Source organism: Diadema antillarum, unplaced genomic scaffold, assembly GCF_040938485.1.
Source record: "Diadema antillarum isolate AM-2024a unplaced genomic scaffold, OU_Dant_1.0 seq00000689_RagTag, whole genome shotgun sequence".
Classification (NCBI taxonomy): domain Eukaryota; kingdom Metazoa; phylum Echinodermata; class Echinoidea; order Diadematoida; family Diadematidae; genus Diadema; species Diadema antillarum.
Window position 1 is genome coordinate 867,556 of NW_027271594.1, and position 14,566 is coordinate 882,121.

Consider the following 14,566-nt stretch of genomic DNA (forward strand, 5'->3'; position numbering starts at 1 on the left):
GACAAGGTACATCTTTTTGAGAGCCTGTATAAAACATGTCTAACATTTAAATCACCAAGAAATACTTTAATGAATGACAAAATGGATGTAACTGACTGGAGCACAGAACATTAGGCACATTGTGACACATCTTTCTAGAAAAAAAGATAATTATTGGCAGAAGTGGTTCATCAAGGAGATTGTTTGAAAAATATTTCTGGCTGTTTCAAAGTTGCTATCCTCTGGAGATCTAAAAAATGTACTAATGCACATTGAAAATATGAACACATTTTGAGAAAACAAAATCATAATTTGGTTTAAAAATGGGAAACTGCACAAACTATTCATGCTGAATCAAATTTCAGGAAAAACAATGATAATCTTCATTTGCAAAACCAGAAACAAAAGCATGTTTTCTTAATTTTTGGTGAAAAAAAAAATTATTGAATATTATAAAAAGATACTACACTTTTAGTCAGCAGTTGTGCTGTTCTGACCCCAGCTTCTTAATTCCCAAGTTCTGAAAAATAGCACGATCAATCATGCAGTCAAATTATGAGCTTTCATTGCTGATGCAGAGGCATGGAAGGCAAGAACTGATTAAATACATACCTCGTCCTCGAGATTCAAGATCTCTCCCTCCTTGGAGGTGACAGCGATGGCCTGCATCAGTCCCCCCTCCGTGCCATCCTGCACCCCTCCCTCCATCCCCGTGATGGCCCCCAGGCGGCTGTCGGTGGACAGGCGGGACGGGACGCCGGCCAGGGCCTGGCCTGAGGGCACACGGGTCGGCGAGTGGTGCTCCTTGGTGGGGCTGTGGTGGAAGGCCATCTTCTCCGGAGACGTGGGGATGCTGCTGCGCTGCGTCTGGGAGGTGTGGAGCGGGATGCGCTCCAGGTGGATGTCGTAGACGTAGTTGAAGATGCATCTACGCAGGAGATGGAGAAATGACATGGTGCATGGTGATGAAATTAGTGTACATATCACTACAATTTCTTTTTAAAGACTTTGGAGTTCAGTTTGATTTTGATAGAATTTGTCTGCTCAAAAAGTGTGGTAATGCAGTGTCAAAGAAGCGAGAAATAAGGCCATGCTCAAAGATCTATAAATGATTCACAAAATGAAAAGCATGTTGTCTAAGTCCAACAGCTGATTATCTGGACATCTGTATGTACCATGATATGTATGAACTGTCACACAATTACGCTTCTCAAAAAACATTATGTACAAGCTAAAATAACAAGACTCAAAATGATCAGAAAAGTTGGAGACCACGCTTAGATATTGGCTATGAGATACACAACATGAGACAAATTCATCAGACTCATCAATTCTTTTATGAAGAAACAGGGAAGAAATATTGCAGTGAGGTGCCCTAGAACAAAAGAAAAGACCCTACATCTTGTCGAAAAGTGAAATTTACTCATCTTCTCAATGTGAGACTATCAAACAAAGACCTGTGGAGAAACAAATTATTTGATCTGTGATATAAGTATATCAAAAGCTACACACAGCATGTTCTGGACAGAATATTCACCGCAATCAATTCATAGAAATACATCAGAATTGTGCGTACAGCGGAGAGAGTGCCGACTCACCTTAGGTACGGCTTCACCGATTCCAGGTCGTAAGGTCGGCTGAGGATGGCCAGAAGGACGGGGTCGGACAGGAAGTAGAACCTGGGAAAGACCTGTCGCTTCTTGTCCAGGTAGCCGGTCAGACTCTTGAAGCAGATCTCCAGCTCCTCGTGGATGTGGCGAAGGACCACACCCTTTGGGACTTCCCCTCCGTAGGTGCACTGGGAGACACAGAGAGACACAATCAGCCACAAATATATTTCCCCTTCATATTTGTCCACCAGTTCTCTGACATACATGTATGCTCCTGCGACAACTGCCCCCATGGAATACCTGCAGGCTATTAAAGCCAAATACAAAACCTACCCACAAGCATAACTCTAACCCTACTCATAATCCTTACATCATGCTAAACCTGAAACCCTATCACAACCCTAACCTTAACCCTACATATGTAAGTCCTTGGAGAAAATAAGATCGGAGCAACTGTCGCAGCAGCAAATGTCGTGTCACCTGGTCCACCAGCACACCTCTATTCTTTATCATAATTGCTCTATAGCTTTGTGTAATGCAAACAACTTTAAAAACTGTAAATAATTACGTATTCATACTACATCTACACATAAAGTTAATGGCACACTATGAATTAAAATGAATGTCATCTTTTAGGCAAACAATTGAGAGCAAAGTTCTTACAAAACATACAAACCATACAGGCTTGACACTCACAATAAATAAAAAAGTGATTATTGTTCTTCAAACTGCAACTGCAGCAAATAAAACTACTCATATGAAATACACACATCATCCAAACATTATGAAAAACTCAATGTATAATCCTGTAGAACAACACTAAGAGAAGTAAAGGACACACATACAGAATACACATAAACTAGAGACTACTCATTCTTAATATTGTATATACAAATGACACATCATATTGTACATGTGATACATTTTTCCATGTCTTTAGTTTCTAGGAAATTTCACAAGTTAACTGATACTGGCGAAATTCTAACAACTTAAAAAAAATATTGCCACCCACAGCATGAATGTCATGTGTGTTGTCTCCAAATTAAAACTTATTTCTCATTCCGACAAAGTGATTCTTGTTTGCCAATTTGATCTCTTGGGAAATTGTCTTACAAGTCCAAATTTGTGAAATATATGGCATAAACAGTATCCCTAAACATCAGAAAACTTACCTGGAGAACGTTGCGAGTGTCGTAGGCCCTCCTCTGGATCTTGCTCCAACTCTTGTCAATCCTGTTGAAGCGCTTGGCCTCCTGCGGGAGCTCCTTGGCGGTCCGCGGAATGCTGAAGACCGCCTCCAGGTATTGCCACAGGTCCTGGACCTCTAGCCACTGTTCCAGGACTTCCCCAACACCTGAAGAATGGGTGAGACATATGATAGTTATACATACAATGTTGTTCGGACTCTATCACCACATGTGCCTTAGCAAAGGTAATGCTTGTAATAATGTTATGCATACAATGTTGCTCAGACCCTATCACCATCTGCCTTAGCAAAGGTAATGCTTGAAGTAACGTTGCATACAAGTCAGTTTAAAATTGTTTCTTAGGTCCGGTATGACATGTCATTGCATCGTTTCCTTGATGCCAGGGAAATAAAAACAAAACAGACAAATCTATGTCATCTCATCTACTACAGCATGTCATATATCATGCATCACATATATTGGATATCTCTCAAGCAAAGGTTCAGTGACTGGCAGAGTTGACTATCACCACCATCATCATTATCTCATTATCACAATCATCATTATTATTACCATTATAACCCCTAATCACAATCATCATCTTCATCATCATCATTACGATCATCACCATCACCAAAACTAGCACCAGCACCGCCACCAACACCACCACCATCATCGCCATCACCATCACCATCACCATCACCATCACCATCATCATCATATCTTCATTAAAAAATTATCACTACCTTCACTTCAATACTGCCATCATTATCACAATCATCATAATTATCCACCATCATCAGTATATCTGCACCACATCATCATCGCTCATCACTATCACCATCATCATCATATCTTCATAACTAGAAATGTCGCTACGGCGACTGGTGTATGCCTCCGCCATAATGCACGGTTCTCCTAATAGGTCTATAGTACAATGTTCTGACAATGTGTGATGACAGTTTCACACAATTGGCAAAATATTAAAATGACAGGTTTGCCACAAATGTGCTGAATGTTCACTTTCCTAGAACTAGGTTCAATTGGATGAATGATTAAAACGTCAGAGTGCAGGTATTTGGGGGAAATGATGATTCTTACTTGACTTTTGACCCTTTTATAAGTTTATGCATTGAGTAATTTTCAAGGTATTGAGAAAAAGTATAATTTCAGTATCAAATGGTAAAATAGTATCATATAAACCTGGCCTTTGACCTTTGACCTCACAGTTCCAAACAGACTCACTGTTTAATAGGTAGAACATGCATAAATATATAAGATTCATGATAATACCTTGAGTTACTTTTGAGATATGGAGGAAGAAGTGCAATTTAGCACTTTCACTTGACCTTTGACCTTTTGGCAAGAAACTTCCCACAGAATATATGTAGAGTTTGTTTGCAAAAACCGATAAGTCCATTTTTAAAGATTTTGAGTTGTGGTCTCTGTCATAAAGTACAAAATAATACCTTTAAAATGATATATTGGTCACTACATATAAAGGTATATTTTTGAAGTTATGGTCAAAAGAAGCACACATTTTCTTATTATTCTCTTTATTTTTCTTTACCTTAAATCGCAAATATATCCATTTGGCAGATATGGACTTATCGGTTTTTGCAAACAAACTCTTCATATATTGGGTTATACATGCATACATCAAGTTTTTAAAAAATCCTTCAGGCACTGCATAAATATAAGGAAAGTAGTGATGTTTTGAGGAGTTGACCTTGACCTTTGACCCCTGACCTTTGACCTATGACCCCCAACTTCCCTAGATAATCACTGCCCATCAGTACATGCATATATACTAATGAAGATACCTTGAACCATTTGCGAGATATGGAGAAAAACATGAAATTTCAACCTTTTTTTCACAAAATAACCTGTGACCTTTGACCTTTGACCCCGTGACCCTAAAATCCAAAGAAAGTATCATCCACCCAGGATATACCCTCATACCAAGTTTGATGCAAAACCACCTCACGGTTCTTGAGATATCGACAAAAACAAAACGGGACGGACGTACGGACGTACGGACGGACGGACGACCCGAAAACATAATGCCTCCGGCCACTTCGTTGGCGGAGGCATAAAAATCATCACTATCTTCACTATCATTACCATCATTATCATCATCATCAATTATTATCCACCATCGTCACTATATCAGCACTACCATCATCATCATCGCCATCACCATCATCATCACCACCACCATCATCACCATCATCATCATCATCACCATCATCACCATCATCATCATCATCACTACCATCATCAGTCGATCCAGAAGAGCTTACCCCGGAGTTTCTCCGCCCAGCCGGCGGCCTCCTCCCGCAGCGGGCCGACGAACCTGGAGGTGAGCATGTTGGCCAGGATGGCCTGGGCGTTCTCCAGTTGCTCCAAAAGGTGCTCCATGGAGTCCTTCTCCAGGTAGATGGGGCCGCGCCGCTTGTACTCGGTGAAGGTCAGCACCTGCTCCGTCCACTCCTCCTCCGTGATGCGCAGCTTGACCTCCAGCTCCAGCTCCTTGCTGGCGCAGTGACAGATCTCCTCTATCTCTGTCTGGTGCCTGGTGTTGTGAGGAGAGTAGGATTGTGGATAAAAGATGGAACAGCTGGAAAGGAGACTACTGCAGAGTTCATCCAAATGCATACCACAGCACAATGTTTGTTAGTCTTTTGTCTGCTTGGAGTGCCGATTGGTACAGAAAACTCCATAGCATTGTATACACTGTCCTAAAGTCCCTGGCACAGAAAGGGGCAATATCATGGTGACACGACATTTGCTCCTGCGACAATTGCTCCGGTCTTATTTTCTCTAAGGACTTAGGGTTAGGGTTAGGGTTGTGATAGGGTTTTAGGTTTAGTTTGATGTGAGAATTAGGATTAGGGTTAGGGTTAGGGTTATGTTTATGGGTTGAATTATGTTTGGCTTAGCATGCAGATATATCATGGGAGTAATTGTCGCAGGAGCAAATGTCATGGAACCAATATCATACACTGGGGCAGGGGAGTGATGGACGTCAATGTATTCACCACCATCTCTAAACCCATCCCACTCATACTACACGATTGGAATGCTTGCTACTCAAAGATCCCCCCTGGTCAGATATCTTTCCCTTGCACAAATTTTAGATCATGTATTTTGTTGTGAGTGAGTGATATTCTACCGTTGTACATCAGATTTCACTGCACAGACACTGTTGAGTAGAACTAAGCATTCTGATTGAAGGGAAAATGAACTGAGTTACATCTGTACAAATGATTTTATCATCAATTACTAAAGCATAAGGGTTTCAGCAGCATAATGTGTTTAAAAGTTCCTGGATATCAGTCAATCATCCAGAGATGCTTAGATAAGTGCATTTTGATATAAAGTAACAGCAGAATTAAATGCTACACATGTACAGAATCGTTTAAGAAATAGTCAGCCAGTAAAATGTTGTAATTTTCCTATTCACCTCACAGCTTCATACACAGAGATGGTGAGTGGAAATTTTACTAAAGTAAAATCTACAATTTCCATTTTACATGTGTATATGATTTTTATGAAAATTTGCTTTTGTCATGGCAATGCATTACTAAATACTGACGAAAAGCGTGTCTTGCACATCTACAAGTATGTACCTATGATAGCAGTCAGAAACGCCACATTTTAGGTCAAATATTGCTCAAAACATGAGGGATTACTTCAATCCACAAATTCTGCAACACAGTGACTGACCAACTGCCTGCATGGCCACCGAACCTCGGAGTGATTCCAATATATACTCCCAAACACACCATGCATGGGGGGGGGGGGGGGGGGGGGGGGGGAATAACAACTTATGCTATTAATAAACAGAAAGTCTCCTCTCACAGGATGAAGGGGAGGATGACCTCGCAACTTACTTGATGAGACCGATGTCGAGGATGTGAGAGAGTTTGAAGACGTTGGCCTCCAGCTGAAAGGAGCTCCCTGTTACCGCCATCACTTGGAGCCAGTGACGGTTACGGATTTCCTGGGATTTGAGCAGGAAATAGAAAGGATTTAACATATTCCCAACAAGCATTGGATAAATGAGTTTGAGTTTGCAGATTTCATGGGTTTGGAACAAATGCTGTATGAATACTGGGTATTATTATTATCATCATCATTATTATCATTATTATAATCATTATGTTTGACATCTCTTTCACTATCATCATCATCATCATCATCATCATAGTCATCATCATCATAATCATCATTATTATCATAATTATTAAAATTATTATGTCTGATATCTCTCTCACTCACTATTCTCCTCCTCCTCCTCCTCCTCCTCCTCCTCCTCCTCCTCATCATCATCATCATCATCATCATCATCATCATCATCATCATCATCATCATCATCATCATCATCATCATCATCATCATCATCATCATCATCATCATCATCATCATCATCTTCCTCTTCATTTCTCTCTCCTATCTCCATGATTTTCCAACCTTCAACTCCTCCCTCTTCCCTTCCATTTTATCTTTCTCCTAACAATGTCCGAACATCTTACTTGATTCACACTCTATTTTTGATTACCACTCCCTGTTCCTTTCACTACCATCTCCCTCACTCACCTTGGAGGCCAGCTTGTGGAGGATGGGGAAGATGTCCAGGTAGAACTTGATGCTGTTCTTCATGTTGTTGTAGGCGTCCCAGTCCTTGATCTTGTCAGGAAGGTTCTGGCACTCGTCCCAGTATTGTTCCACCTGTTTTATGCACAGTCAAACAAAGTAAAGTGTTGGTCAGCAAGAGTCATTCCACGGTCCCTGCCTGACCCCCACCCACCTTGCCATTACTTGCATAAAAACTAGAAGGAGCAAGAACTGGTTTTAGGATTGAAGTGCTGCAGACTTAGTTGTCACAACTAGACTTTAGATTTCTTGCTGACTGGCCAACTAAACTTGTGCTGGATAGAATAACCTACCAACTGAAAATGGATTTAGTAAACAAATAAAAAAAGCTGATATTCTCATTGGTCTGCCTTGTGACAAAAGGAATTTGGCTGGCTCATTTTCTCAGAGAGTACAACGTAAGAGCCTTTTGATGCTTCCACCCCAATTGTCATGATTTGAAGCAGCAAGGACAGGTATAAATATTTGCTTTTGTGTCATGATCAAAGTGTTACAGAATTCCCTATATTGTGTGAGTATTGTAAAACTTTGCTGCAATAATACTAATTCACAACATTATGAAGCGCTTGTCACATAAAAACACATCTAAGTGCTGTGACGGCATATTCGCAGAAATCTCTCTCAGTATACATACATCTTCATCACACAATATCCCCACAACACAACACATCTGACATCATCACAGGGCCATGATCACTTTGGTCAGGGACCAGCAAAAAATGGCATTATTAGCCAAAATCATTGCTTGTCCCTATAAACTCACCTCCTTGTTGGCCTTGGGTAGATCAGCGTCAGCCCACAGCCGGTCGCGGAACTGGTTGTCGAAAGCGATGAATTTCTGGAAGAGGCCATAGAGCAGACCAAGGAGGTCCAGTTCCTGGAGGACAAAGTGGAAGGAGAATGTCCAGTATTTAACAAGAACTGGCCGCCATCCTCAAGTGACCTGATAACCACAATTAGGATATCTCAGTTTGGCCTCAGAAAGTTGTAGCAATGAATCATTGAATCATTCTACAAACTACACTTTACATTCCATTGCACGGCATACAGTTAATGAAGTACATTGAACAGGATAGAAAAATTGTCCTGCAATGTAATTTAGGTTCAAACCTACACATACAAACATTATGTCACATACTGGTGTGCATATTTGTAAGTTATATAGCACAAGTGCATATACAGTTGCACAAAATCTCTAACCTCTCCAGTCTTGTCGAGTTCGGGGAACGGCTTGCAGATAATGCCAAAGAGCCTGGAGACAGAGTCTAGCGTCTTGCGCTTGGAGTCATAGAGCTTGAAGATCTCCTGGAACTCATGGAGGCGGGCCACGGCCTCGGCGGGCTGGACGCCTGGCACCGCCGGGCCCTGGGAGTCAAAGCTGTTCCGGAACTGGATCACCTCCACCACAAAGAGCTGAAGAAAAAAATAGTACATACGAAAAGACATAAACATATGAATATATTAATCTAGATTATAATAAATGAATTCATGCATGAACATGATGTATGATATACAAACCAATTGCAGAATGAGTAGACAATCATGTGAGAGCCTGGGCAAATTATTCATATAAGCTCTGATTTCAATGCACATTACAGATAAGTTGCTTGATTTCTTTTCTTCTCTTTTTTGTCTCAATTTTCTAACACAATTCCATAATGTACGATTTCTATATGCAAAAAAAAAAAAAAGAGAGAGAGAAAAGTTCTATATATTTCGTTGAGCCAGTGATGTTGAACATATAGCCACTAATTACAGACACAAAGAATGACACCAACAACAGTTCTCTTGGCATCATGGTGAGGTGAGTCCATATATTTTCATTTTATTCCTGTATTTTTTTTTGTCTCCAATGTAAAACAGAATCAGTGCTGGAGTTAAAGTCTTACCTTGACCTGCTTGTCCAGCTCCTGTTCAAAGGCCCCACGCCTCTCCCTCAGGAGCTTGACTCGACGCTTCTCGGCCAGGTCCACTACCTCCTGCCAGCTGTCCCTCAGCTTGTCCACCTCCTCCACCTCCGAGCGGGGCAGGCGCAGCCGGTAGCTTCTGCAAAGGATACAGGGGAGAGAAGAATGGAGTCAGTTGAGATCAATGAAGTGCATCTCATAAGTTGCGGTCACAAACTCAAACTTCAAAGTTTTCGAAGTATGAGCTCTCAAAGTTTGGTCAGTCTGAACGCAAAGATCGCAAACTTCTCACTAAAACTTAGGGAAATTCACGAACCCCTGCAAACCCTCTAAAAGTTTGTGCAGTCTGAATGTATGCAGCTGAGACTTCATGTACAATGTAGTTTGTCATGTGACCAGCCCACTTCCTGTATGTGGTGCCTCAGAAGCTGTCAGGTGGCACATGCTTCCTCCTTTCTTGTACATAAGCACCAGTGAACTGTATTTCAAGTACTTATCAAGAACTGAAACACTTCTAGAAGTTTGAGAAGCAGCCAGCATGATTGGACACGCTTAATGGCATGATGATAACATCATCCTTAATTTGAATGGTGGGTTACCATAAATACACACAAGGTGTATTCCATCTGCTCACATGAGGTCTGCATAATGGTCCCCTTTGGCCAGGCAGATGGCATCCTAAATCACATCTAAACCTAATGTGGATGGTTGCAAGCAAGATATACACGTTGTGTGTATTCCATCCACTTTACAAGAAATCTGCAGACATGGTCTATATAAGGAGGATGTCAAATAATAAGCACATTTTCACCCCTCCCAACATGAATGGTAGCTAGCAAATGAGAAATACATGCTGTGTATTCCATCCACTTACATGAGATCTGCATACATGGTCTCTATGGGCAGGTAGATGGCATCTATCTTGTTCTCCATGTCCCTGACCTCCTCCAGCAGTGTGAGGGTGCCGTTCAGCTGGTCAAGGGTCACTACATCGGCCAGCAGGCGGGACTTGATGCTGCTGCGGTACATGATGGCATTGTCCAGTTGACGCTTAAGAAAAAATAAAAGAAAGAGGCAGAGGTTTATGTATGAAACTATCCAAGACAAACAGAACTTTGAATTACAATGACATTGACAATTCAAAGAAATACATGTAAGGACAGTATAACAGGGAAAACAGATGGCTTGTGCTAATCAACTTGCTAACATGAGGGTTCTTGGTAGTCCAAAGGGTATCTTGCATCCACTCCTAGCCCTATCATGAAACAGGGCACAGCTCTTCAATGGTTTCAATGAGTGAAAGTCTTAACCCCATGCACACATCGTGGATGCTGGTCAACGCAGAGATTAAGGAAGACTTGCAAGCAAGTCGAGACTGTTGCTATATAATCCTCACCATCAACATTACTCTGTGATGTGATACTGTTAGGTATGTCTGAAGTTTATTGTTTTGCTTGGTTTTGCTGGTTGATATGGTTTAGTCCAGATTCTGTCTTGATGATACTCTTATTCACTGGAACATCTGCTAAATCCCTCTGTACACATCAAGTTGAGTGACGGTGCTGTCCAACGAACCTGTCAGCCCGGAGAAAATTAGAGTTCAGACCAACTGCTCTCAGGTAACAACTTTCCCTCAGAATTTTCAGAGAGCACATGCTTGAATTACACATGCATGAGCTTTTGAACTCTGTCGTCAGCGGAGAGCAATTGGCCCTGGACTCTTTTATTTCTGTGGGCCATCACTCGACTTGACAAGTGCAGTAGGGTACCTACAGATAGCAGCTTGAAAAAAGATAGCATAAAGAGTCCAGAAAATGAACTAGTTCCGGCTCCTGTAAAACCAGAAACAATTACAGCATGAATCTTTTGCAGATTGGAGCCTACAGCCTTTTTTGCAGTATGAAACTTTCAGGAATTGCCATTGGCATCCATTAAATGCATTTTGTACAAAAACAAAACAAAACTGTTGCATGCATATTTACTTCCACATATCTTGGCTCATTGTGATATTTACTAAAGTTTCACAGGAAAATTTATGGTTTTATAGACGCATTGCCACACTCACCTTCCCCTCCTCATGGAGGACCTGCGCATACTGAGCCTTCCACTGCATGGCGAAACCATAGAGGGCGTCGGTGATGGGTCTCGTCTCCAGGCAGACGGGGCCGATGGGCAGGATCTTCGGGATGCCCTTGATCTTGTCCTCGATGTGGAGGAGGCGCTCGACCTCCCGCTTGATGGCGAATGTGCCGGGGTCGTTGGCGATGAAGTCGTAGTAGGAGCCGTACATATCGTCCTTCCACAGGAAGTCATAGAAGCGGAAGTGGAAGAGGTGCTTGTCGATGTCCCGTTGGAGATCTGGATACAAAACAGATAATGAAATTAAAGGGACTGTACAGTACTGGTTGAGGTAGGAATTCATGTTTTGAACATTCCTAAGTGAGATAATGAAAAGCCTCTTATGAAATATGAAAGAGCATGTAATCTAAAGAAGGATTCAACGTTTATTTGATGAAAATTGGTTTTCAAATGGCTGAGATATCCAAAAAGTGCTAATAGTAATAGGCGACATGCCACAACTTTATTAGGATATCTTTGTTTCACCTTGTTTTTGGATATCTTAGCCATTTCAAAACCGATTTTCATCTAATAAAGTTTTGATACCCCTTAGAACTGCATGCTCTCTGACATCTCATAGAGTAGTTTCTGAATATCTCGCAAAACGTTAAAAGCTAAATCTTCACCTCGACCAGAACTGTACACACCCTTTAAATGAAGTATGGGCATATTGGTATTATGTCTTTGCAATTTGCAACTGGGCTGTATGAATCTCCACAATCACTACACATCATGCTGCACTCACAGACCACTGACATCTGCAAGTCAAAGATCCAGTGAAGAGCAAAACATTCTAATGCCGCCTGTGCCCTTTTGTGGCAGAAGGTAATGTATCAAAACGATCGCACCACATCACAGAGAGAGAGAAAGAACTCAGTTGTGAGATAGGACTGCAATGACTCAAAATAAATCTTCAGATTTTATGATATTCAAGTGCAAAGAAAAATCCTCCAGGAGTATGTGAGATTCAAACAAACCTTCCACTACTCCATCGAGTTGTCTGAGGGCGCTCTGTACCATCATTTCGTCCGAGATGTCTGCCAGCATGGTCTCCCCGACGACATCTCCCGCCCACCAGGTTACCTTGTCCGCGACCCCCAGGATGACCTCCGCTATCTTGCCCAGCGAGCTCTTGACGGCGTCCAGCGTGGGCTCGATGATGATGTTGGGAATGGCAAATTTGACGGCAACCTCAAACCTTTTGGTTTAGAGCAGACAATGGTGAGGTTGATTCGAAAAATGTTTAATGCACAACATTAGCATTCTTTGGAACTGTATGCAGAATAAATGTGTTCAAAAAAAAAATTTATATGATTCCATTTTTTCATGATTCTACTCATCATAATCACATGCTTTTTTAAAATGTGACAATTCATTTTCCCATGGTCCCACTCTCAAACTCTGGGATGTCCTTGCACATCCTGCTTAAACCCTTTCCTTGCCAATGAGTCAAATGCACACAAAATTCACACATAAACCTATGGACAGTTAATTAAGGTGGCATGGAGAGGGTTTAGTGCATACCTCAGATGAGTGTATTCCCTGCTCTTGTTGAGGGTCCATGACATGTCCGAGAGGTACGACATGGAGGAATTGGGTCTGCTGGTCCTGGTCCTACCGGTGCTGGCCCTGGACCTGCTGTAGTAGGACTCGGTCCTCGGGGATGGGGAGGGCGATGGCTCGGGGGAGTTCTTGGCCGTCTCCAGGTCCTCGGCAATGGTCTCCAAGACGCTGTCACAGCCCGCCGCCTCGGCCAGGGTGATGAGTGAACGACAGATGGCAGACAGGATGGACTGGTAGACCAAGTCTGAATAGTAGACTAGGGGCACAAACAACAACAAAAGCAATGTAACTGTAACAACATAAAGGCCATTTATGTGAACGACAGATGACAGACAGGATGGACTGGTAGACCAAGTCTGAATAGTAGACTAGGGGCACAAGCAACAACAAAAGCAGTGTAACTGTAACACTGTATAAGCCATATATTTAGCGAGTCTAATTTTTCGCAAGTAGGAACTTCCCCCACAATTTTGTGAATGGTTAAATTCGTGATTGTGATGTACAGCAATGGATGGAGAAATGCCTGCATGCATGTCACATTCATGTCACGATCAGAGTTAATATTTTCGCGCATTATTATATTTGCGATTGGTATCCGACACATGAAATTCGTGAAAATAAAAATCTGGTGAAACATGTGGTGCATACAGTAGTCAAAGGTTGCATCATATAAGAATACCAAAGTTGTGGGAAGTGACAGTATGTTGATGCGACTCACAGAGTAGGTCGGCCACCATGACATCATTCACAGTGATGTTCGTCTCGGCATCTTCCGACCGGGGCGAGGGGAAGACCTGGAGCTGCTTTGGGGAGAGCCGGTGCTTGGAGCTCGCCGACTGGCTCTTGGGACTCATCGCGCCGATTGGCTTGGGCTGGATGGAAGGGGAAAATTGAACATATGAAATGAATTGACATATATGAAGCCAAAACATATGACTTCTAAAATAGAACTGCATGACATACAAACTGAATAGATGTCATATGAAATTGAAATACATGATCTATCAAATAGAAAAGATGGTATATAGAATAGAAACAGATTATATATGAAATACAAAAATATACGATATATCAAACAGAAAAAGATGATATATGAATTACAAGTATCTTGTGAAATGGAAAAATGTGACATGTGAAATGGAAAAATATGATGTAAGAAATATGAAATATGATGACGGACAAAATTGCAAAATTAAATACGGCGAAGAAAAGTATGAAAGAGATATTTATGACATAGGAAATATGAAATAGATGGCTTCAAAATATGATGCATGAATGAGAATTATTAACACATGAAAGTGAAGTTGATGATACATAGTACAAAATAAATGACATACAGATGAAAAGGGAATAGGTAGCACTGTATAAAGGGAATGAAATTTTGTGAACTACTGCTTATCTTCGGGTTTATCATTTCCCCTCTCCCCTTGATGGAGGTCCTAAGGTCAAACGTATTTCCATTCTGCTGCCTTTATTCTCTTTTCCTATAATTTTCTTTTCTTTTCTCTCAAAATTTATTTTTCTTGCTTGTGTATTTATATTC

General features: G+C 41.4%; 1 protein-coding gene across 1 annotated transcript in view; it reads right to left on the reverse strand.

Annotated features, from left to right (window-relative positions):
• LOC139737329 (dynein axonemal heavy chain 5-like) overlaps nucleotides 1-14,566 on the reverse strand; it is a 99,702-nt gene that overhangs the window by 83,613 nt on the left and 1,523 nt on the right. Inside the window, exons 3-16 of the mRNA XM_071648002.1 lie at nucleotides 13,742-13,895; nucleotides 12,985-13,279; nucleotides 12,438-12,658; nucleotides 11,408-11,700; nucleotides 10,217-10,392; nucleotides 9,325-9,481; nucleotides 8,636-8,848; nucleotides 8,199-8,312; nucleotides 7,379-7,510; nucleotides 6,673-6,782; nucleotides 5,080-5,351; nucleotides 2,762-2,943; nucleotides 1,578-1,777; nucleotides 592-907 (exon numbers count right to left, since the gene is read on the reverse strand). Coding sequence (XP_071504103.1) covers nucleotides 592-907; nucleotides 1,578-1,777; nucleotides 2,762-2,943; nucleotides 5,080-5,351; nucleotides 6,673-6,782; nucleotides 7,379-7,510; nucleotides 8,199-8,312; nucleotides 8,636-8,848; nucleotides 9,325-9,481; nucleotides 10,217-10,392; nucleotides 11,408-11,700; nucleotides 12,438-12,658; nucleotides 12,985-13,279; nucleotides 13,742-13,895 — 2,835 coding nt within the window. The remainder of the gene's footprint in view (nucleotides 1-591; nucleotides 908-1,577; nucleotides 1,778-2,761; nucleotides 2,944-5,079; nucleotides 5,352-6,672; nucleotides 6,783-7,378; nucleotides 7,511-8,198; nucleotides 8,313-8,635; nucleotides 8,849-9,324; nucleotides 9,482-10,216; nucleotides 10,393-11,407; nucleotides 11,701-12,437; nucleotides 12,659-12,984; nucleotides 13,280-13,741; nucleotides 13,896-14,566) is intronic.